The 23,957-nt window shown below is 50.3% G+C and overlaps 1 protein-coding gene across 1 annotated transcript; it reads left to right on the forward strand.

The window, feature by feature from the left end:
• Nucleotides 1-1,007: 1,007 nt before the first annotated feature.
• Nucleotides 1,008-23,152, forward strand: TICRR (TOPBP1 interacting checkpoint and replication regulator). The gene is made up of 22 exons (XM_054169101.1): nucleotides 1,008-1,719; nucleotides 2,228-2,513; nucleotides 3,081-3,322; nucleotides 3,556-3,799; nucleotides 4,708-4,843; nucleotides 5,868-6,010; nucleotides 6,692-6,904; nucleotides 7,440-7,585; nucleotides 8,960-9,054; nucleotides 9,379-9,472; nucleotides 10,212-10,291; nucleotides 10,626-10,868; nucleotides 11,803-11,899; nucleotides 12,429-12,498; nucleotides 13,599-13,739; nucleotides 14,229-14,319; nucleotides 15,505-15,566; nucleotides 16,810-16,947; nucleotides 17,686-17,843; nucleotides 18,291-20,553; nucleotides 22,212-22,325; nucleotides 22,648-23,152. Exons 1-22 carry the CDS (start codon nucleotides 1,063-1,065, stop codon nucleotides 22,764-22,766), a joined length of 5,832 nt encoding a protein of 1,943 aa, XP_054025076.1. The 5' UTR covers nucleotides 1,008-1,062; the 3' UTR covers nucleotides 22,767-23,152.
• Nucleotides 23,153-23,957: the final 805 nt, after the last annotated feature.

Raw genomic sequence — 23,957 nt, forward strand, 5'->3', positions numbered from 1 at the left:
AAGCTCTGGAGAGAAGGGTGGTGTGGACATCTGGGTGCCTTTGGTCTGCAGGGCTTCTTCCTCCCTGTTACTTAGTCCCGTTTACCCACCCATGGATCACACTTCGACTGCTAACACCCGCGGGGTAAGATGCGCCCTGAGATCCGCAGAGAGGAGATACTCGGGAGCAGACATAATGACAGCCCAGGTTCCGTGTCCTCCACTCCCCCAGCCATCAGTCTCTGTCCAGGCACCCCGGCACTACGCCTTTTTCACCCACATGGGCCCTGAGTTGTCCTTGCTGTCCTCCAAGGAGGCTCTGAGATTAAAAGACGCGACAGCATACTATCTCCCGGGGCGCTGCAGGACTCCTGCCTGTAACTGCACTTCCTGCCCCGGGCTCGGCCTGCCCGCGGATGGTCGCCCGGTGCCAGGGTTGCAGAGGCAGCTGTTTGTGGGCCGGCCTTGACCTCTAGCGGCCAGCGGCAGCCTGCGTGGGTGCAGGACGGGGAACCTCCTGCGGCTCAGCCCCGGGGGTGCCCTGCCCGCCCCGCGGGATCCCCTAGCCAGGCGCTCCGGGCTGTCCGCGGGGAGGTCACGGCAGTGACGTCATCACGACATCACCACCTTGGTGCCCAATGAGGGTGAGAGTAGTGCAATGACGTCACCGTCCTGCGCCGCCCGACGCCTTTAAATTTTAAATTGGCGGCGGCGGCCAATGGGTTCGCTCCGGGCGCGGGCCTCGCACTCTGCTGTCGTTACGCGCCGTCGCCAATGGGACGCCGCGCTCCCCGCACGCACGCCGCGCCCGACCAATCAGCGGAGAGCGTCGCTCGATCTGCGGCACGGGCCCCCCTTCCGGTCCCTCGCCCGCCGCCAGCGCGGGTACGCGCTGAGCAGGCGGAGCACTGCCGCCGCGACCCAATGGGGAGCGAGGAATGAGGGGGGCGGTCGCTCGGCGGCAGCCAATGAGGACACGCTTGGCGAAGGCGCCAGCAGTTGTACGGGGCGATGGCGGCGGGCGCGCTTTGAGGGGGTCTCCGGGCCGGGCGGCGGCCGGTGGTTGTCCCTGAGGCGGGCGCCATGGCCTGCTCCCACAGCGTGGTGTTCCTGCTAGATGTGGCCAGCCCGGGCCGGCGAGCGCGGCTCCAGCGCGGCGCTCTGCGGCTCCTCAACCACCTGTGCTGCCGCTTTGGCCTGCCCCGCCTTCGCTGGGCCTTCAGGTTCTTCGACTCGCTCGGGGGCCGCGGCGGGGCTTCTCGGGGCGGCGGCTTCCGCTCCCCGGGGCCCAGCGCCTGGGCACGCTTCGAGGAAGAATTAGCGGAGCGGTTCGGGGCGCGGGACCCCGCTGCCGTCCTGCCCGGGCCGGCGCCACGCGTTGCCCTCACCCACAGCGGCCTCAAGGAGACGCTCCTCGACTTCCAGTGGGACCGTCCGGAGATTGCGTCCCCCGCCAAGCCGCTGCGCAGGAGCCGGAGGACGGGGCTGTCCGCCGGAGACCCCCCCGAGAGCCAGTCTCCCCCCGAGGGCTTTGTGAACGCCATCTTCCTCTTCTCCCCCTGCCCCCATTCACGGAGGGAGCTGCGGCAGTTCGTGTCGGGGAGTGACGCCCCTTCCTCCCCTCGTCTGCCGCCCACGGCTCAGGAGCTGGCGGAGAAACTCCTGCCCAAGAGTGTCCAGGAGCTGATCGCAGAGCAGAAAATAGCCCTGTTTTGGGTGGACACTGCCGAGTGGGCTCAGGTAATGGGATCAGACCGCAGAGGTTTCAGCCGTGAGTACTCGCGGGCCATCTTCTACGCTGCCCTCCCGTGTAAGAACGGTGAGCGGGTTTATGCTAGAGCCCTTGAGCAGCGGGGAAAGGTTTTCTGTTACTGCTGCATGATTTTGCTCAGCAAGAGACGTGTAGAGTTTGATATATCGTGGTGTTTATTGATGGATCGTCTCGTGCTTTGGGCTCTGTGAGGGTTTTAGCTGTTCAGAATGGCAGGTAAGCATTCTGGTGATTCAGATGTCAGGATACCAGCTTGAAAATTTCGGCTAGCTCTTAATTCCGTAGGTATAGCATTTTCTTTTATTAGCTTTCTGTGAAGGCCAGTGAAGTCCATAAAAACACTTGGACAGCCCTCTGTTTAGATGCTTTGTACACGTTTTTCCATGCCAGTTTTTCTGTAAGCATGCACTCTTTGTTTGGGTGAAGGCTGTCTCGCTGCTAACATTAACTGGAGACCTCTCTGTTGCTTTATTTCAGCTGATTGAATCCCCTGATCATGTTGGCTACTGGACAATGTTTGAGCTGATCTGCCAGACAGGAGGCACCATTTTGCCAGCTGAAGCCTTAGTGCAGGGTTTGAGTCACAACAGGACAGGTCTTGCTCCTGGCTGTGTTGGAGACTCAAGTTCCTTGGTGCCACAGACTGTGCCTTGGACCACGCTGCTGCCTCTGGATGCAACTTTGAACTGCTTGTTCTTGAAGCCCTCCGTGTTTCAAGCAGTGTTTCCCCAGCAGGAAGGAGTGTTGTTTCTCAGCATGCCTGGTAATAAAACCCATAAAGAAGCTAGGTGTGCACAGTGGTGACTGTGATCTGTAAGGGCCCTTGATGAGCTTCCCTTGTGAGCAGTGTTTAGAAGAAACTACAGATATTGAAGAGCCAAAGTTTCAAATATGAAGTCCTGCTTTGTGCTCTGGCTCCTCTCACACAAGAGCTATCAGATAGTATTTCTGATTTAGTCTCTTCAGTTTTCCATATTTCTAGAAGCTTGGGTGCATGAAGAGCTCTTTGATGGTCTGACCTTGTATAGATGCACACCCTTTTCCTATGTGCTTTGTCTCGGCTTCAATTGAATTAAACTAGCAGCACAAAAAGCCCCTCCAGGAGAAAACAGATAAGCTTTAAAGCACTGTGCCTTGGCTCTTTCTTTAGTGGTCCCTTTGTGCACTTGGCTCCTTGAGAGCTTGGAGAAGGTCATATCTGTAGTGTACTTAATGCAGAACTCTTCCTTGTTTCCTCTTGGAACTTGGTTGGTTGGTTAGTTTGTTGTTTGTTTGGGTTTTTTCCATTTCACTTGCTTTAGACCTTCTGTTTTATCTTGTTCCTGCACAGGAGGAGAGAAGCAGGAAAGCTGTGCTGTGATCCTGGAACCCCTTTCTGTGAGCCAAAGACAACTGCATTGTCCAGTCAACATCTTCCTGAGAGGCAGCTTGAGGAGTTGGAGCTTGGTGCAGGCTGGCCACTTCCTCACAGAGAGCTGGATCCTGCAGAGCTCACAGGCTGAGGAGGCAGAACATCACAGGTCACTGTTTCATCAGCTGTTAAGGAGTCTGGTGGCTGAAGAACTGCACCTGGTAAGTCCTTCTCTCTGCCTTCAACTAATACCTGCTCTGAAAGGAGCAGAGGCAAAACAAGTGACAGTGCATCATGTTGTGAAGGCAAGAACACTTCTGTTTGTTGCACTGCACATAGCTTATTTGGAGCTAAGTCCTGGACATGCTTTAGGGGATCATGTGTGCTTGTAGCCTGTTCCTAGGTCTCTGTATTCCTAGATAACCCAAACTTTTCTCCTCCTTCAAAAATGTAGGTGGCTGAGGTATTTCTGACTAAAACTTGCTGCCCCTGCACTGCTGTTTTGTCACCACTTTCTGAGAGCACTGCAGTTTTGACCATCCTCAGGACTGAGAAGGCTGCTGAAGCTCAGCCATGCAACCTTGCAGGAGCTGTGGTGGAGAATTCTTCCCAAGACCATGCTCTCCACCTCCCAGATATTGTGCATAGTGTGCTGAGTAAAGTTGACACATCAGTGGAAGATTCTCTGGCCAGTGTGGGTAAGTGTCAGGAAATGCAAAACTGAACCATCTTTTGATCATCTCTGGGTCTGATTTGGAGTCCAAAAATCTCAAGCTAATGATTTCCATGGTGAAAAGCCTCCCAGTTTGGGGGCTTGTTGATTTTTGTCATGCCTTGAGATGTGATGCAGAAATCCGCACTGCTGTATTTTGTGTTCTACAGGCAGAGTGTTGGTTTCCTTTAGCTGGTAGATACAGCACAGGTACTTGTGCCTGGGGACAAATTCTAAGGGTGAGGTGTCTGTAAGCATGTCACATAGGTCATCCCTGGCCCCTAAAGCCTTTGGGTGCAGCTGCAAAGGGGCCATTCCCAGGCACAAATCCAGGCTGGGTGCAGAGTGGTTTGAGACTAGCTCTGAAGAAAGTGACTTGGGGATGTTGGTTGCTGGGAATCTCCCCTTGAGCCAGCAGTGCCCTCATGCAGCCCAGAAGGCAGCTGTGTGCTGGGCTGCAGCCAGAGGAGTGTGGCCAGCAGGGCAAGAGAGAGGATTCTGCCCCTTGACTCTCCTGAGACCCCACCTCAAATCCTGCCTCTAGTTCTGGTGTTCCTAGCATGAGAGAGACACACAGCTGGTGGAGTGAGTCCAGAGGAGGCCACAAAGATGATCCAAGGGCTGGAGCACCTCTGGACAGGATTGATGAGGCCTTGAGCAGACAAATCTAATTGAGGGGTGTCCCTGCCTGTGGTGGGCAGGTTGGAGTAGATGATCTCTGAGGTCCCTTCCAACTTAAGCCATTCTAGGATTCATCTTGTGTGTCTCCTTCTCTGATGTACTGTCTATTAAATTGCCCCTCTGGAGCAAAGGTTTGAAAGGATTTGCTTTTAGAGCTTCTATGAAGACTGGAACCTTCTGCCACTAATATTCCTTTTATGTGTCTGCTCCCAGGAGAAGAAGCTCCTGTGCCCGAGTGGGTCCAGCAGGAACTGTCCCACACAGGAGGCTGGCATCCTTCAGTGCTGGAGGCATGGTATCCTGCATCCAATGCTTGTGGAGCAAGCTCAGATCTGATGGAGTCATTCAGGTATTTTTCTGTAACATCTCTAAGAAATAACAAAGGGTTTCTGCTTCTTGTAGGGGAGTGTGGCTGTGGTGCTGCTCAGAGTTCTGTGCTCTCACAGTGTTTTTGCTTCTCTACTCGGCTGCTGTGTGCTTTTGCTTTGTCTGGTGTGTGGGCAAAGAGGAACTGGGAGCTTGGGTAGTGATGGGTGTGGATTAAGGTCTTGATGGTTTCAGGAGTGATAAAGGTTGACTTAAAATGACCTAAGCTCCTTGGAAAAATATCAGGCTTTGGCTCTTCTTATCATGGAATGGCTCAAATTGGAAGGGACCTCAGAGATCATCTCCTCCAACCTCCCCATCATGGGCAGGGACACCTCTCAACTAGACTTAGCTGCTCAAGGCCTCATCCAACTTGGCCTTCAACACCCCCAGGCAGGAAGCAGCCACAACCTTCCTGGACAGCCTATTCTAGGGTCTCACCACCCTCCTACTGAAGAGATTCTTCCTCAGCTCCAGTCTAACCCTGCTGTCCCTCAGCTTCAAACCATTCCCCCTTGTCCTGTCTCTAGACACCCTCATGAAAAGTCCCTCTGCAGCCTTCCTGGAGGATCCCTTCAGGTATTGGAAGGCAGCTCTAAGGTCTTCCTGGAGTCTTCCCTTCTCCAGACTGAACCACCCCAGCTCCCTCAGCCTCTCTGGAATTCCTGGGAATGAGTAAATCTGTTTTCTTCAACAAGCTTGAGTGAAACACCCCAAAAAATCTTAGTGGGGCCTAGCACAAAGCTGCTCAGGTGGTTTGTGGCATGAGTCAATGCCAAATCCATTGTACATTTGGTAACTCTTGCTTGGTTCCAACTTGATGTTGTTGTTCTTGGTTCTAACTTTTTTGAGGGTGTTTGGGGCTTTTGTATCTTTAAGAGCTTTTGGGGAGCAGGCAACTCTATTGCTGTGGACTGGCACCTAGAAAACCCTTGTTCAAGGGAGCAAGGAACGTGCCTCCCACTCCCATCAGTGTTAACTGGTTTCAATTGGCTTTTTCTCTCTAGGCTCCTGCAGTTTCCTTGTGCCAATGGGAAGGGTGATGGGGAGCAGTCTGAAGTGGAACTCTCAGAAAGTCTTTCTGAGCTGTACCAGAGAAAGTTCAGTGAAACCTCTGCTGCAGCTGGAGCAGGAAACAACAAAAAGAGACGTATGTGTGGCTTGGGCTTAGCTGTGCACAGCTGTCAGAGATGGCAAAGGCTTTTCAGCAGGCCTTTCTCATGCATGAACCCAAGAGATCTCTCCTAGCCTGGGACTTTGTATTTAGGGACAGCATCATTTATGTGTTACTAGCAGGATTGTTCTTCCCTACAACCCAAATCTCTCTAATTCAAGGCTGTGCAGTGACTGGCAGAGCTGTTGAAAAGCAGCATGCAGAGCTCTGCAGTTCCTCTAGTTGCTGAAACCAGGACCACTCTCTACTACTGGTGAAGCCTGCAGCCTCCCAGCTTTTTTCTGCTTTGGAGAAATCAAATGCTTTCTTCTCCAAGAGTTTAGTTACTGTGTTTGTGCTCTAATCATAGTTGTCTGCCCACTCACCTGATCCCATGTCAATTGCTGTGCCACAAGGTTGCTGTCTTTATGATGTGAATTCTGATTTATACCTGGATCAGTTCTGTGGAACAACAGCTTTCACTTGCTTTTTGCTTACAGAAGCAGCTGCCTGCTGTGCTGACTGTGTGCTTATTTCACACACAAATACACACCTTGAGGGCCACGTTCTCCACTAGAAAGTTTCTACTCTCACTTGACAGTAACACAGAATTCCCCTTGGGTGGAGTTCCTGCCCTGCTGTGTCTGATGGTGGAACTCCCTTATTGCCTCCTTGCAGGTGGAGTTCCCCGAACTCCAGTCAGGCAGAAGATGAAGACCATGCCCAGATCCCTGCAGATGCTCAACACAGCAAGACTGAATGTAAAAGCCCAGAAGTTCCAACCTGATGGTGCCCCACCAACAGTGAATGAGAAGGTTCCACAGAAGCTTTCAGCGAAAAGATTGGATGAAAAGGTGGAAGAGAAGGAAAAGGCACTTAAAATATCAATAGGTGTGTGCTGAGTTACCAGTCCAGCTTGTATGAGATCTTTCTGAAAGGGAGAAGGAAGGCCAAGAAGGGAGCCCTAGGTGCCAGGGAACAGATCAATGTTTGGGTTTCTGTATCTTCAGCTTGGCCCAGAGTGGTTGGATTTTTCCCACCCCTTTCCCAGTTACTTTCTACAACTGTTTGCAAGGCATTGTTGCAGCCACTCCTGGGGTTAGTTTCCTGCCTTGTCTCCATCTGAGAAAAAGGAGTAATTAATTATTCTCTTTAACCACCAGAAGCAGAGGGAAGCAGCTATTTGCTAAACTGTGCAGAAGGGAAGAGTTTCTTGACCTGAGAGCTTGCAGACCTACTCACAACCAAACTTACTTGTTATGGATCCGGGACTGCTTCTGTTGTTGTTCTGTGGTCTGGATGTGTCTTTGCTAGAAGAAAACTCTTTTGATGCTTTCTCTGTTCCCCAGTTCAGCTGGCAGGAGTGTTTCATCAGTGAGATGTGCTGCACAGGCATTTAGTTAACTTGGACCATTTCCCTTTGCAGACTTCAAAACTGAGGAGGAGCTGCAGTGCCACTTAACCACAAGCTACCAGAAGGCTGTGGCTGAGGGAGCCCTTTCATCTGTCTGTGCCCAGAATATGATCATGGCCATTAAAAGGTTCTTGAAAGTAGATGCCAAAGAGAGAGAGGTAGGTAGGGCTTGTGGGCAGGGTTACTACTGGTCTGGAAGTGAACATTTTTACTGTTTGATGCTACTTCTCCTTCATCTTACCTGAAGATTTTGTGCACAGTTGCACAAACTGGTCAAAACCACAGCCACCAGCTCAGAAGTGAAAACCTGTGGGCAGCTGTAAAGAGTGGAGGAAAATCCAGTTGGGCTCTCAGATCACAGCAGATGTCTTCTTCCTTTCCACTGACCTCATTCTCAATTCTAATTTCACTTCTTCAGAGAGGGTCTTTCCAAAAAAAAAAACCACCCCACATTCTTGAAACCCATCTTTTGTAAGAGCCTGTCTTCTGGTTTTGCTTTGCATGGCAAACCCAGCCCTCCTGCTTCTCCAGGAGAGAGGACTTCAAGGTTGGGTTTGGGTGGTTTTTTTTTGATTGCCATTAACACTATTTATGGAGCTAAAATAACTTCATGAAAGCAAAATTGGTCAGCTTGTAATTGAAAAACAGCATTGTGAAGGGCTGCAGCTGCAGGTAGGTGACCTCCTGTGGGATTTCAAGCTGCCAGCTTTTCTGTGTCTCCTGGTGTCTTTGCCACTGAAAGAAAAAGAGAATTCTTTTCCTTGAAGGAGAAGACAGGAAAAGGAGCTGTTCCCAAAAGAATGTCAGAAAGCTTTCTGTGGCTGCATTCCAAAGTAAGGGCCACCTAAGGAAATTGGGCTGCCCAAAGGAGCAGGTTTGGAACAGGCTGCCAAGGGAGGTGGTGGAGTCACTGTCCATGGAGGTGTTCAAGAATGATGTGGCCATGGTGCCTGGGGTTATGGTTTAATGGCCATGGTGGTGCTGGGTTGATGGTTGGACTGGATGATCTTGGAGGGCTTTTCCAGCTGCCAAAACTATGATTCCATGGTTAAGGGATTTGAACAGCTGTGCTGTGAAGGGCTGTTCAGTCTGGAGAAGAGAAGGCTGAGAGGGGATCTGATCAATGTCTGTTAATATCTGAGGGGTGGGTGTCAGGATGAAGGTGCCAGGCACTTTTCAGTGGTGCCCAGGGACAGGACAAGGAACAACAAAGACAAGCTTGGAACACAGGAGGTTCCACCTCAACATGAGGAGATGCTTCTTTATGGTGAGGGTGATGGAGCCCTGGAGCAGGCTGCTCAGAGGTTATGGAATCTCCTTCTCTGGAGGCTTTCAAAACCTACTTGAACATGTTCCTATGTGACCTGCTGTGGGTGCCCCTGCTCTGGCAGGGGGTTTTGGACTGGATGATCTCTGGAGGTCCTTTCCAACCTCTGATATTCTGTGTATGGGTCAAGAGAAGGGTGGGTCTAAATCCTATCCTGCAGACAGGGAGCAGACTTGAAGCTTTTGATGTAATTCTGTCTCTGCAGGTTGCCTGTTTGGAAGGAGTCAGAAACCACCTCCTGAAGACCAGCAAAATGCTCAGACAACAACAGGGCTTACAGAAGGACACCAAAGTTGGAGAGTATGAGACACTCTGTTTACTTCCCCTGAGATTCAGTGGGGTTGGTTGGCAAGTTTTAGTGGTGGGCATTTTGTACATGTGGAAAACTCTGTGCCTGGGGTAAATATTCCAAAGAGAATCTGTGGTCAGTACAAACATGCCATGAAATGCAGCTATACATAGACTGTGATAAGCTTTGCAGCCTGCACTTGAACTGAGGCATCTTCCCTGCCACCTAACTGAAGTGCTACCCAAGGGAGCTGCTGCCTCTCCCATGGCTTTCCTGAGCAGTGGATGTGCTGTTTCCAGTGGGAACAAGGCAGTGAATCCTGACTCTTCTCTTAGGTGCCGCCTTCAGGTCTTTTTACGCCTTGAGTTATGCCTTCAGTGTCCTTCTCTGCAAAGCAATGCTGATGAAATGGAGCAGCTGTTGGAGGAGGCAAGTAAATCAGAGAATCCTAGAATGGGCCAGGCTGGAAGGGACCTCCAAAGGTCACCCAGTCTGACCTCCCTGCAGTCAGCAGGGACATCCCCAACTAGATCAGGCTGCCTACGGCCTCGGTGAGCCTCACTGTGAGTATCTCCAGGGAAGGGGCCTCAACCACCTCCCTGGGCAACCTGATCCAATGTTCCATCACCCTCATAGTGAAGAACTTCTTCCTGATATCCAATCTCAATCTGCCCTTCTCTAGTTTGAAGCCATTGCCCCTCGTCCTGTCACCACAGGGCCTTGTAAACAGTCTCTCCCCATCCTTCCTGTAGGCCCCCTTTAGGAAGGTTGCTATCAGGTCTCCTTGGAGCCTCCTCCAGGCTGAACAACCCCAGCTCCCTCAGCCTGTCCTCATAGCAGAGGTGCTCCAACCCTTTGATCATTTTTGTGGCCCTCCTCTGGACCCTCTCCATCAGGTCCATGTCCTTCCTGTGTTGAGGGCTCCAGACACACTACTCCAGGTGGGGTCTCACCAGAGCGGAGCCAAGTGGCAGAATCACCTCTCTGCATAGACCAGGTTGTGTTTCTGATTGGCACTCGAAATGCAGACCTGCAGCCTGTAGTTTTCCCTTGATTTTTGCTGTGGTGCTTTACATTCCCTGCTGGGAAAAAACCCCAAAGCAAACCACCCTGACGTTGCAGCTGGCACAGCTTCACCCATTCCCCCCGGCTTGGTTTTCTCTTCCAGATGACAGATATGCTGCGCATCTTGTGCCTGACTGAAGACTCAGGGTATCTCACAAGGTTTCTAGATGAAATACTAGAAGTGTAAGTTCTTGAGCATGCCTGAAAGTGTTACTGGGGACTGTGCCTGTGGTCAGTAAAGAGCAGTCTGCAGCTCTGATGCACTGAACCTTTGGAGTCTCCAGAAGTTTGGACACGTTCTGTTTGTTAGGCTTTAGCTTGATTTAAAGAAGAGGTAGCTGATAATTAAACTAATTGGGGGGGGGGGGGGAACTCCAAACCAACCAAGCCAGTGGATTTTTAAGTTGCTTTTTCTAACTGACATTTAAGAACAAACCTTTGAGTTCAGACTTGGGGGCTGAAGCACTGACAGGTCGTCTGGGGGATTGTTTGATGTGGCTTCTCTCTGATGCTCTAGGTACATGAGTTCTATACCCAAGACCCTGGGAGATATTTACTATGGCCTTGGTACACAAATACCCCCGAAGCTGGCATCAGTTCTGCCTTCAGACTTCTTCAGTGATGACTCTGTGACCCTGGACAGCAAATCTCCAGCCCTTTCCCCATCTTTATCCTCGGCCTTGACTCCGGGCACCGTTTGCCTGCGCACCGAGAGCGCTCAGCTGGAGGAGCTGCGCACCAGGTCTGCCAAGAAGAGAAGGTAACTATTCCAAAGAGCAGCAGCTTGTTGCAGTCCTGCCTGTGGCTCAGTTACCTAAACTGCAGCTCAGTCATGTTTCTGGTGCTGCATAAGTAGTTAGGGCAGGCTGACAGCTACTGATCACCCTGCAAGCCAGAAATATTAAGGGCTCCCATGTTTCATTTTTGAATCATTATTGCTGGCTGCATGGAAGTGCAGTCTTGATTCTGATGCAGAAGTGGTGTTGATGAGCAGCTTCCATGAGGGAGAGAGGGTCTTCTACTGTGCAGTAGGTGCCCCTGTGTTGTTCAAAGTTAAACCTCTCCTTTAGTGTAGACCTCTGCTCTTGGGGATCCTGTGCATGTTTTAGTGAGCTGTGAAAGGGGTTTTGGTACCAGCCATAAAGTTAAGTGCAGCCATCTGTATTGCAAGTCATCTGTCACTGTTTTAAGTGAGGTGCCAACACAATTGGCAATCTGCATTTAGGCAAAGATTTTCTCTCTCTAGTGTCAAACCTCAGTTCAGAATGGCTCAGGTTGGAAGGGACCTCACAGGTCATCTGCTCCAACCTTCCCACCATGGGCAGGGACACCTCTCAACTAGATTCAGCTGCTCAAGGCTTCCTCCAGTCTGGTCTTGAACAATTCCAGGGAGGAGGCCTCAACAGCCTCCCCAGGCAGCCTATTCCAGAGTCTCACCACCCTCCTCCTGAAGAACTTCTTCCTCAGCTCCAATCTAACCCTGCTCTGCCTCAGCTTCAGGTTGCCTCAGGTTGGGTCTCAGCAGAGCAGAGTCAAGGGGCAGAATCCTCTCTCTTGCCCTGCTGGCCACACTTCTCTGGCTGCAGCCCAGCACACAGCTGCCTTCTGGGCTGCATGAGGGCCTCTAACTGTCATTAGGTTGATAAGCATGCTTGTGGTGTGTCTTTCACTTAGTCTTTGTATGCTTTCTGAAGGAATCATGCATTGGCCAGACACAGGAGCATGACAGAGGCACCACAGAACTTGCGTCAAATTGAGATCCCCAAGCCAGCCAAGAACCCTGTCAGAAAGGTAAGGTCTCACAAAAGGATCCTGTGGGTAGCATCTGCAGAGTGCAGCAACCTTGTGAAGGGACATTGGTGCAAAAAAACCCCTCCTGCTTTGTGTGGTGGGTTTAGGTTTAACCCACTGCTTTCTCTCTGCTTCTCTTGTGGGACAGGGGGAAGGGGCAGTGGAATGGCTTCCCTGGTCTCTACCAGGGGGAGTTTTCATGTTTGCTAGTTGTAAATGTCTGTATGATGTTGTAAATACTGTGTATTTCATACATATCCATTGCATTCCATTGTGGAGTGTAGTTCTTGCTTGCAAGTACAGCTTCATTTGCTTCTGAGTTACTCTGGCTGAAGTTAATGCTGGGGGGGAAAACTTCAACCCACCACACTCTGCATTCACTTACACCCTGCATCAGCTGTGCAGAGATCCAGATTGTTTTGAAGGAGAAACTGAAACAAGGTGATGCAGAGCTTGCAGTTAACATGCACAGTGGTTAAACACAAGCTGGAGCTGGCAGTGAGGCTCCATCCACCTTCTCTTGTTTCAGGAGGACCTCCGCTCCTGCCCTGCCGCCGAGAAGTCCCAGCGGCTGCCTTTGCAGAAGGAAGCAGTGCAAGGTAAACTCAGTTCTGACTTCCATCCACAGGTGCATCTTCAGCAAGTGTTCTCTGTGAAATTTAGTGACCTGTGGTGAAATTCTGCTGAAGCATGCTGGAACCCTGAGAGAATCCTAGGGTGGCTCAGGTTGGAAGCTCCCTCAGCCTGTCCTCATAGCAGAGGTGCTCCAGCCCTTGGATCATCATTGTGGCCTTCTCTGGACTCACTCCACCAGCTCTGTGTCCTTCTTATGGTGGGGACCCTGGAACTGGATGTGGTAGCTGAGGTTGGATCTCAGCAAAGCAGAGTCAAGGGACAGAATCCCCTCTCTTGCCCTGCTGGCCACACTCCTCTGGGTGCAGCCCAGCACATGGTTTGCCCTCTGGGCTGCATGAGAGCTCTGCTGGCTCCTGGGGAGCTTCTCATCAATCAAACTTTTAGGGAAAAAACAATTACTGTGCTCTTTTTGTGCTCACATGCAGAAGACCTAAGCCATGTCTCTTGAAAAGAAAGCTTTTTCCATTCTTCCTTGAATCTTGCAATTATTTCCATCTTTGTGTGTTCAGGACCAGGTTGGGTGAGGCCTTTGAGCAACCTGGTCTGGTGGAAAGTGTCCCTGCCCATGGCAGGGGGGGTTGGAGCTAGATGATCTTCAAGGTCCCTTCCAACCCAAACCATTCTGTGAATCTGTGAGAATCAGGACAAGAGTGAACTCCTGTATCTGGAAAGAGAACATCTCTGCACAACACACAGCAGATGAATTCTCTGAGCCAGCTCATGCTTCACTTGAGATTTGTGGTTCCCATCATGTTGCTTCATCTGGGACACTGGCTGCTGCTTCTGCTGTGGCATCTGCTTGTAGTTTATTGCTGGAATAATGCCAACTTGTAAGAGAAGTCCAGGATGGTTTTAGAGCAGGGCATGTTCCAGCAGCAGAAAAACAACTCTTCAGTGCTTGTGTCTCTAAAGAGTTGAGGGTGTTTTTTTCTATGCTAGGTTGTGATGTTCTTATCTATAGTGGCCTGACAGTCATCTCCCTATGATTTATTTCTGTTCTTCCTCTTTCCTCCCCTTTTCTCTATCCTTTTAATCTGATCATTGCTTGCTTTTTGACTCACAGAGGTTACAAAGGTAAGGAGGAACCTCTTCAATGAAGAGATACTTTCACCATCCAAAAGGGCTGGGAAAAAGCTGCCTAGAAGCCAGTCAGTGTCTGCTGTGGAAGGCTTAAGATACAAGTGTGCTGATGAAGGCACTAAAGGTAGGGCATGACTTGCACCTGTGGGATTGTTGTGAAAGAGCTTTTGCTGAAATCCCTATGTCCTCAGCTCTTTGAAACAATTAATTACTTGTTTTTAATGAAGGAGACCAAAATGAGCTCATTGCTGTGGTGTTTTGATGGTGAATAGGATGGGATTGAAACTGAAACCTGGTACTGAGCTCTGTCTTATAAAGAAAACTGATGTTTAAAATGCTTGGTTCAAAAGGGATCTGGGAATGAAAGCTGAAGCATGAAGAGTTACTTCAGTAGGTTAATTCTGTCTGACACAAAGTGCTGTTAATGAGGGGGTGGGAAGGAAGTGTAGACACGACTCTGAAATGATGGACTCTTGAGTGTTGGGGGGCTGATGCACAAGCATTCTGTATAGGCTGACATTCTTAAACTGAAGCCTGTACAAAAGTGGTTTTATTTTTGTCCTAAGTGCTTTATGATCGTGTGATGGGGTAGCTCTTGCTTGATGTTTTTTAGATCATCACAAGTTACTGACCAAGAGAGTTGCAGAAACACCACTACATAAGCAGGTCTCCAGGAGGCTGCTCCATAAGCAGATCAAAGGGCGGTGAGTAGCTCTGTCTGAAGTTCTTCAGTAAGTAACAGATGTCTTCTGCTGTGAGCACAAGAACCAGGCATCTTCTTTGTGATCAAAGTGTCATCTTCTCCTAAGGCAGTAAGAGAACCAGTGGAAGCTAAGCTCTGTGTGAGAGGGGGGAAGTACTGCTTGCTTCATGTATCATAGAATCATTAAGACTGGAAGAGACCTTTAAGATTGTTGAATCCAACCATAACCCAACCAAACCATGTCCTGAAGCACCACAGCTGCAGCTTCTTGAACACCTCCAGAGAGGGTGACTCCACTACCTCCCTGGGCAGCCTGTTCCAACCCCTCACCACTCACTCACTAAAGAAGTTTTTCCTAACATCCAACCTAACCCTCCCCTGGCACAACTCAAACCCATGTCCTCATCCTGTTCTTGAGAGAAGAGACCAACACCAGCCTCACTCCAGCCTCCTTTCTTGCAGTTGTAGAGAGCAGTAAGATCTCCCCTCAGCCTTCTCTTGTTGAGATTAAACAACCCCAGCTCCCTCAGCTGATCCTTGTATGATGCCCTCTAAACCCCTCATCAGCCTCGTTACTCTTCTCTCTACCTTACAGCACCTCAATGTCTTGTCTCCCAGAACTGAACCCAGTGCTCAAGCTGTGGCTTCTCCAGTGCCCAGTACAAGGGCACCATCACTGCCCTACCCCTGGCCACACAGGTTTTGATCCAGGCCAGGATGCCCTTGGCTGCCTTGGCCAGCTGGGCACACTGCTGGCTCATGTTCAGCCACCCACCAGCACCCCCCAGATCCTTTCCCACTGGGCTTCTTTCCACCCACTCTACCCCAGTCCTGGAGCATTGCTTGGGGTTGTTGTAACTAAGTACAGGGTGCTTTAATTCCTGCAGCTAACTTCTAGTTAGTTTCATTGCTGTTTCAAGGTCTTCTGAAGAAAAGGCTTCTGCTGTATTTTGTGGGGTCTAGGCTGAAGGGTAGCATTTGCTTCCATGTCACACTGCTGCCTGGACAGCTAGGCCCTGCTTAGTGCTGTGTTAACAGGAGGCATAGTGCTTGCTGATTGCTCAGAGCAGTGCACAAAGCAGTGTATTGGTGTAGGAGAGAGGAGTGCTTCTCAGTCTGTGTGCCCAGTTCAGGCTCTGTAAATATGAGCAGTGTGCTAAGGCCAGAATGTCTGCTGTCTTCCAAGGTCCTCTGATCCAGGCTGTGACACTGATGTTGTGGAAGAATCTCCAGAGAAAACCATAAGAGGTAAGCACTGTTTGTTTGGTTAGGGGTGGGTTTTGCTGTTGTAGCTTGAAGATGAGCAGGCTTCAATACAGGTGATTCTATTCTATTCTACTGCTCTGTTGGTGCAGCACTCCTTTGGTGGAACCACTTGCTGCTCCTTGTTTTGACACCCCTGTGCAGTAGAAGTAAAGAAAGATAGGGAGAAAGACTTTTAAATGGAAGTAACAGGAAGGACTTTGAGGATGAGCAAGGTTCTGAGCTGCTGTAAGTGCTGTCAAGCCAGCACATGGTGTTTGTTTTAATGTGACTTCAACATGTGCTGTGACCCTAACACTGCTCTGATGTCTAGCAATGGCCACCTAGCTCTCTGGAGTGTCTCTTATGTTGGCTGCTGCTGTTTCTTATCTCCAGGACTGAAGAAGGAAATGTAGCAGTTGGGCAAGCAGGAAGGTGAACTCAGTAGTAAAAGAGACAGAAGAATGAACTAATCATTTAACTCAAGTGTAACTTGAATTGATCATAGAATCATGGAATGATAGGGGTTGGAAAGGACCACTGAAGATGATCCAGTCCAATTCCCCCTGCCAGAGCAGGATCACCTAGGGCAGATCCCACAGGAACTCATCCAGAGGGGTCTTAAAAGTCTGTAAAGAAGGAAACTCCACAACTTCTCTGGGCAGGTACACATTGATGTAGATGACAAATTGATTGTGCTTGTGCTGGAAGACACTAGCTCATGGAGAGGAATGCTAGCAAACCATATCAATGAGAGAGATGGATGAGTGGAAAGACAGAATAGAATTAACCAGGTTGGAAAAGACCTTTGAGATCATAAAGTCCAACCTGCCATCCAACACCATCTAATCAGCTAAACTATGGCACCCAAGCACCCCATCCAGGCTCTTCCTAAACACCTCCAGGGATGGTGACTCCACCACCTCCCTGGGCAGCACATTCCAAGGGCCATAGAGATGAAGAACTTCTTCCTAACATCCAGCCTAAACCTCCCCTGGTGCAGCTTGAGACTGTGTCCTCTTGTTCTGGTGCTGCTTGCCTGGGAGAAGATGACTTAGAGGAGGAAGATTTGTAGGCATCAATGTTCCATATCCTCAAGGAAGACGAAGCTTTCTTCTTCCCACACTTGCCTCCCTGTGTCAGGCAGTTAGCTCTATGGAAGTTTCTTCATTGAGTGCTCCTTTCAGTCAGGAATGTCCCTGTTGGACACTGAGCCTTTCTCCCTCAACATCATCTTTATCTTCCTCAGAAGCGGGCTTGAGAAGAAGCCCACGCATCAAACAGCTGTCTTTGAATAGGACCTGCTCTGGTGTTTTCTGTTCCACTGCACAGCCCAGAGTCCAGCAGGGACATGAAGAGGAGAGCTGCACACTGCAGGATGTGGAAGGTACTGAATGGGATTTGAGCAGGCTGACATTGCTGATCTGAAGAGCTGGTGTAACTGGCTCCGAGTTTGATTTGATTTGGCTCTACAAGAGACCGTAAGAAGCTAAGAGCTGTGGTGTAATATCTTCTGCAGACAGAAATTCATCCCTAGTAATTATTTTTGAATTGGGAACCTGAATTTGGAGGCTGGTAAGGCAGCTATTTCTGTGGTGAATATACTGCCAACTTAAGAACCCAGTCAGGGCCATCTAACAGAATACCACTGATTGTCAGTCTGCATTGCTTCAATGCAGCGAAATCCTTCTGAAATATGGGACAGAAATCCTCAAGCTGACTTTCAGTCTGCTCTGTGGCAGCATAAAGCACTGACTGATGGGATCATCTTTGCTGGTTTTCTCAGTAGGATTATCAGCTATAAATGGTGATGTTTAGTTCTTCATATTGGACTTACTAGAGCCCTTAGTCATGAACCAGAAGTTTCTGAAGCTGCAAGCTATAAATAGAATAAGAGGCTGAGCTATTCTATACTTTCTTTCCCCTGCTAAAGCACTTTGTGCAGTTGGATATTAGTTTCATATTGGGAAATGACAATGCTGGTGAAGCTTTAACATCTGGCTGGAAAAGAACATGCCAGGGTATAGGCTTTGTGTGCTGCTTGCCCATACATCTGAAGTGATTGAGACAATTGTTCTTGGCAGGTTACTTGGTGTTAGCTGAATTGTGCTGTTCCACTTTGTAGGCATTAAATGGCATTCAGAGGGCCCCACTGTCCAGACTCCCAAGAGGTTTTTCTTTGGTGCAGTCATTGATGCATGCAGTCCTGCAGTGAAGCATTCACCTGGAAGGAGGAGGACAAGAAAAGATTCCTTACACTTAGAGGAGTTGCCTGCCTGTCAGGTAGAAACACTATTCTCTCTCTCTCTCTGTTTCTTCCCATCCCATTTTTCCTCTGCATATTTAGTGAGACCTACACATCTTAAACTTAGTGTTTCTCTTAAGACTTTTTCTTCCACCATGAGAACAGTAAGGCAGTGATATAATCTCCCTGGGTTCCCCTGTATTAGGCAGTTTGAAGACTCAGCTCGACAGGGTGCTGGGCCAGCTCGTTTCAGCTCCACTGTCAGCTGGGTGATTCTTGGGGTCCCTTCCAACCTAGCATTCTAAGATCCAGTCAAATGGATTTTGTGCTGTAAATCATGGAATGGTTTGGGTTGGAAGGGACCTCCAAAAGTCCTCTAGTCCAACCCCCAGTCTTGAGAAGTAACTTACTAAGAGGGGTAACCAATACTGCTGGGATGGATCAAGCATACTTTTGTTAATTGTTGTTTGTCCTCCCTCCTGCAGACTCCTAAAAAGACCCCTCAGAAATGTGCCCAGAAGCCACTGAACTCTGCCAGTAAGCTCCCAAGGAGATCACCTCGGCTTCTCCACAGGACCCCACAGAGGCTGGAGAAGACTCCTGGCAAGAGTCCAGCTGCTAAGCAGACTGCAGCTAAATGTTTGGGAAAGTACTTTTCTGATCCTGTGGGAAGGGTCAGGTCACCACCTGCTGTAACTGACAGTAAGAGGCTTCGTTCGCTGCAAGTCACTTTCAAGGACTGTTCTCCAGCAGAAAGGCTTTCCCCTTCTTCCAAAGAGGCTGGAGAGCAAATGCCAGAGCAGGAAGGGTTTGCAGTGCTTGATGCCTCTTTGTCACCTCAGACAGATTCAAACCCAGCTGCTGCTTCCCTTCAGGAGAGATGCTTTGCAGAACTGCGAACACCAAGACGTTCCTTGAGGTACCTCTCAAAATCGGCATCTCCGGTTGGTGCTTGGAGGCAAACCCTCCCAAAGGACAGCCAGGTGCCACCAGATCCAACTCAATTAACCAGAAGTACTCCCAGGAAACCTGAAGATCCAGGTTCTGAACTCTGTCCCAGCCCACGGAGTGCAGAAATACCGCAGCTTGCTGTGGGGATAGAGCCTCCCTTCGGCTTTCCTCTCTGTGAAAGGTCCACAAAGGCTGTGGCCAGCAGCTCTCCTTCCTATGCACAGGCCAGGGAATCTGGCTGGGAACTTAGTGCCTCTGAACCACCTTTTCAAAGATCTCCAGATGTTACTGACACTTCACTGAGGTTCAGGCTTCACACATCCAAGCAGGCCAGATGTGAACCAAATTCTAGCGGGCAGAACTCTCCACCTGCATGTTCAACAGCTTCTGAAAGTAAGGACAGTTGTGATGACAGTGGTGGTCACTCCTTCAGCCTTCAGCTTTGTCCCCCAGTCAATGCAAATCCCCCTGTGTCAGAGGAAGATAAGCATCTGGCTGTAGCAACTCAAAGGTCTCCTCCAAAAGAGAACTTGGAGAACCTGGAAACATGTTTGTCTGGAAATCCTTCTGCTGGAGGGCAGGTGTGTGCACAGGGTGCTGAGACAGAGCATGCAGAGCTGGTGAAGGAGGGGACCTCCGGGGCAAGCACCTTCCTGAAGGGCTCTCAAACAGTTAGTGATGACCTGGGAGCAAAATCTCTGCTGAGGGAGGACTCTGTGGGGCTGAAGGCTCCAAGTTTGAAGAGACACTCCAGGTTTGCCCAGAGTACTTCACCTCCTGTGCCAAAGTCTCCTGCCTACTCTCTGCGCTGCACCGCAGACAGGAGGCAGCGGGAGGCTGCGGCGCGGCTGGGGGATCCTCGGCTCCCGGCCAAGCTCTCCACTCCCAGGAGTCGCTGCAAGCTCGCTGCCGGCTCCCCGACTTACGAAGTGGAACTGGAGATGCAGGCTTCAGGCCTGCCCAAGCTGCGCATCAAGAAGGTCGGCTCTTGCTCGGCGCTGGAAGCCCAGCAGGAAGCGAGTGCCGGCAAAGCCAAGGGAGGAGACAGCCCCTTTGGGGATCCTGCTACCACCTGGTGCAGCAAGCACCCTGGGAAGCCAGCAGCTGCCTGTGTTTCACCCTCCTGCTTTCGCTCCTTCCACAGTACACCTGGGAAAGGTGGAGGACAGACCTACATATGCCAGTCATACACCCCGACCAGCTGTGCCTCTACCACCACCTCCCCGTCCCCCTTAGAAGCAGGAGTTCCCTGGACGCCTTCTCCAAAGCGGAAGGGGAAGGCTACCCCTGATGCTATCAAGGATTGGCCTCGGAGGAAGAGAGCAGCGGGCAGCACTGCTAATGCCAGCTGCAGCCAAGGGGAGAAGAGTGCTGAGGAACACAGCAGAATGTCAGCAGGCACAGAAGGAGGGGTGAAGGTCTCGGAGCACTGCAGCAGCAAAGCAGCAAATACTCTTGGGGAGTTTGAACTGGAAGGGATTTACAGGCTCCAGGACCAGGCATCTCCTAGTGACTCTGAAGCCAGGGCTGAGGAGGACTCTGCCACGGGAACTTTTGGCTTGAAATCTCGGAAGAGGGCCTTTAAGGGTCTGTCACCAGACGAGGGGGAGAGTCAGGATGCCAAGAGGTCCTGCAGGGATAAGCACAGCTTGGATCTGGATGGCTCTTCCACAGATGAGGGCAGCAGAAGCGAGTCAGGGACGGACTCTCTACTTCCTGAGAAGCTTAGAGCGTGTGTGCTCCTAACTCCTGAGCAGCATGCCTCTGTAGGGGAGGATGATGTCTTCCTTCTGTCAGGTAATGTTTGGCACTACGTGGAAATGCAGAGATGATTAAAAATGTGGAGTATGCAAAAAAATAAGAACACAACTGTTTCCTGTCTGTCTGAGGGAGAATGAGGTGCAGGGAGGGTAGATTGTAAATGACATAGCAGCTAATTATGAGGACAGAGACTGCATGTGGGGAGTTCCTCAGTGGAGTGTTAGTGAAGGCAGAGAGATCAGACAAATAGGAATCAGCTGGAGGAGTTAAGACTTTGAGAACTTGGGGAGGGAGGATCCCAGTTGCATCCAGCGGTGGGGTTTGGTGCTGTGAGGTCTGGATTTGGGGGTGTGTGCATGCTGCTAGCTGTTTCTGCCCAGCAGCCAGCAGTGAAGCCAACTGACTTAAGTGTAAACCTTGGCTGTTCCACTGCAGTGTTAGCCCTGTGGATGTTGGTATTTGTTGGTGCTCCAGTTCCTCTGTCTGCCCATGCTGGTAGGCCTGGTGGAAGTGGGTCTCAGAAATTATTGCCTCACCAACAGTAACGTTCTGTTGGGAGGTGCTGAAGTGTAAACTACCTCTGCTCTTCTTGTGGGTACAGATTGAGCTGGCCTTGGTGAAGCACTCGGCCTCAGCTCTGTAAGCAAGGCCTTGAGAATTTCCAATAGCTCATGCAGTGCTGGTTTAGAGATTACTTGGAACAAGAAGATCTTGTTCTGTAGTCAATGCCCTGAAGCATTGAGCTTCAGTGTCTGCTTTTTCTCTTGCAAGGAAAGGTTTGCAAGATAGAGAGGCAGTGTCTTACTCATTCAACAGGTGTCACTGAGATGAGTGGGTAAACTTGAAAGCAGCAGCATTAGTCCACATGACTGTCACACACACCTCAAATTCTGGGTTCAGTTTTGGGCCCCTCACTCCAAGAAGGACCTTGAGGTGCTGGAGTGTATCCAGAGAAGGACAATGAAGCAGGGGAAGGGGCTGGAGAAGAGGGCTGGTGAGGAGCAGCTGAGGGACCTGGGGTTGTTTAGTGTGGAGTAAAGAAAGCTGAGGGGAGACCTCTTTGCTCACTACAGCTCCCTGAAAGGAGGCTGCAGTGAGGTGGGGGGTGGTCTCTTCTCCCGAGTAACTGGCAATAGGAAGAGAGGAAATGGCCTGAAGTTGAACCAGGGAAGGTTTAGGTTGGATATTAGGAAAATTTTCTTTACTTACAACAGTGATCAGGCACTGGAGCAGGCTGCCCAGAGAGGTAATTGAATCACCATCCCTGGAGGTGTTGAAAAACCATGGGACCTGGGGACATGACTTGGTGGGCTTGGTGGTGTTGGGTTGATGGTTGGACTTGATAATCTTAGAGGCATTTTCCAACCTTAATGATTCTATGGTGTATATCCAGGACACAAAATAACAGCAGTATTTAGCCTCTACTGGTCCAGTAAGAGACTTTCTGTACCTGCAAACCCATGGTGTGTGTTTGCAAGCCCCCATGGCTGGAGCAGCTCTCTCCAGGATAAGAGTTCCAAGCAGTTGAGTGTTCAGAGAAGGGGCCGCTGCTGTGCCAGCCTAGACTTTCTCTCAGGTAAACTCAAAGCATCACTGATGGAAGTTTTGAGGTAGAAGAAAGGCTGTGCATAAAGCTCACATGAAAGCACTCCTGAGTTGTCAGTTGGCTGGAGCATCTCCCTGTGCTTCCCTAGGCTCAACCCCACCAGTGAAGAGCTCTCTGTCTGCCAGCAGCCTTCGAGCCCTGACCCAGTCTCCACTGCTGTGCCCGGGCCAAACGCCACAGCCTTGCAGAAGGCCTGCTCCAGGTAACTACCTGTCCTTAAGGGCAGGCTGGTGTGCTCTGCATGCATGCAGCCAGGGAAAGCAGCAGAGTGCTGTGCTGGGGCTTGCCCTTCCTCCCCAGCCTGTGGATTTGCCAGTCCTGCAGTCAGTGCAATCTCAGGCTTCCAGGAAGCTGCATGGCCTGGGAAGCTTGGGAGGGGTGGGGAGGTAGCAGTGATGAAGAGAGGGAGTGGCTTAGGAGGAAATGGCAGCATAGTGTTCTTGTTTCCAGTTGGTGTTTGGCTTCTTGGAGTCACCTGTAAACTTTGGCAAACCTTGGCTTAATTTATTCCTTCTCTTTTGTAGAGGAGGAATCTGATGGCTTCCAAATCACTGCCAACCAGGAGCTGTCTCCATTCCGCCTCATGGCTTCCAGGAGGCGCCCCCTCAGCAGGACTTACTCACGGAAAAAGCTGCTCAGCTGAAGTCTGGAGCCACTTTGGGAAGCTTTGCTCCTCCCAGCTGCAAAACATCCCCTTAACCAAGGACCTCATCTTTGGTGCTGGGCTGGAGCTGTCTTGTGTTGGTGGGAGAATGGATGCAAGCATATAGCAGTGGAAGTAAGGACCACTCCAAAAGTTGCTTTGTCAACCTCAACTGCAGCATCTCTCCACCCATTCAAAGCCTGGCTCAGTCTTTGTGGCACCACTTCTGCTGGTGGTGGCTAAGTTCTGCAGTGGAAGTCCAGCTCTGCTAGGTAAAGAGGGAGAGCTGTCTCTCTTCTGTGCCTTCCTTGTACAATAAACTGGTGTCAATTTTTATTGTCACTTAATTGGATTGGGGTTGGAGGAAGAAGGATGCTGGAAGTGAATGGATACAACCCAAGCTGTGTACCTTGTCCTAACCCTGACTTGGATCCCTCTGTTGTTGCATCCAGTTTGCCACAGCATAGTGGGAAAGCAGCAAGCAGATTAACTCTGACTTGAAAAGTAAATTACTCAAAACACTTGATGAATGCCAAAAGCATGCAGAGGCAGGGAAAGAAGGGAGCTGAGAGGTTGTCCTGAAACAGCTTGCCTTTTTGCTGTCAGGTAGCCAAGCTGCTGTTTTCTTCTGCCCATACCCTTCTTAAAGCAGGTACCTGGGCTTTGATTTCTGACTCTGCCAGAGTGAAACTTACGTCCCTCTTCCTGAGGTGGATGGTACCAATGCCTAGTCACAGGATTGTATTTCATCTCTCTTAGAGCCAGACAGGACCTTTTCCCTTGGCTGCAAAAGTTACAGGCTGCAGCAGAATGTGGCACTTAGCCAGGACTCCTTTTATCCTGGGTGCCTGACAATTCTGCTGCTGCCTGGAAATGCCTTTCCTGCAGCAACTCAGCGTAGGAAGCCTCCCAGCTCTGGCTGAGCACTTACAAAGCAGGTACTTAAACATCAAGGCAACGCTGTGACAGCAGCTGAGTTCCCATGCAGTGAGGTTTAAACAGAATTCCTGCCTACAGAGCCAGAGTGACAACTGCAGCCTCAGACAAGTGACTACTTCATAAAACATCCTCTGCTTTATTAGAAAAGTTACAGTAGAAATGTAAAAAAACCCCAAAGTTGCTACAAAAATCTATGTACAAGGTCTGCAGGGCTGCAGAGCATCTCCCTCTGGGGCTGAGTAAGCCCTGAAG

This window comes from Dryobates pubescens, chromosome 17 (genome assembly GCF_014839835.1).
Source record: "Dryobates pubescens isolate bDryPub1 chromosome 17, bDryPub1.pri, whole genome shotgun sequence".
NCBI classification, from domain to species: Eukaryota; Metazoa; Chordata; class Aves; order Piciformes; family Picidae; genus Dryobates; species Dryobates pubescens.

Coding starts and splice junctions, on each gene's coding strand:
- TICRR (XM_054169101.1), top strand. CDS start 1,063: ATGGCCTGCTCCCACAGCGTGGTGTTCCTGCTAGATGTGGCCAGCCCG. Junction 4,844..5,867: donor GATCTGATGGAGTCATTCAG/GTATTTTTCTGT, acceptor TTTTCTCTCTAG/GCTCCTGCAGTTTCCTTGTG. Junction 6,011..6,691: donor AGGAAACAACAAAAAGAGAC/GTATGTGTGGCT, acceptor GCCTCCTTGCAG/GTGGAGTTCCCCGAACTCCA.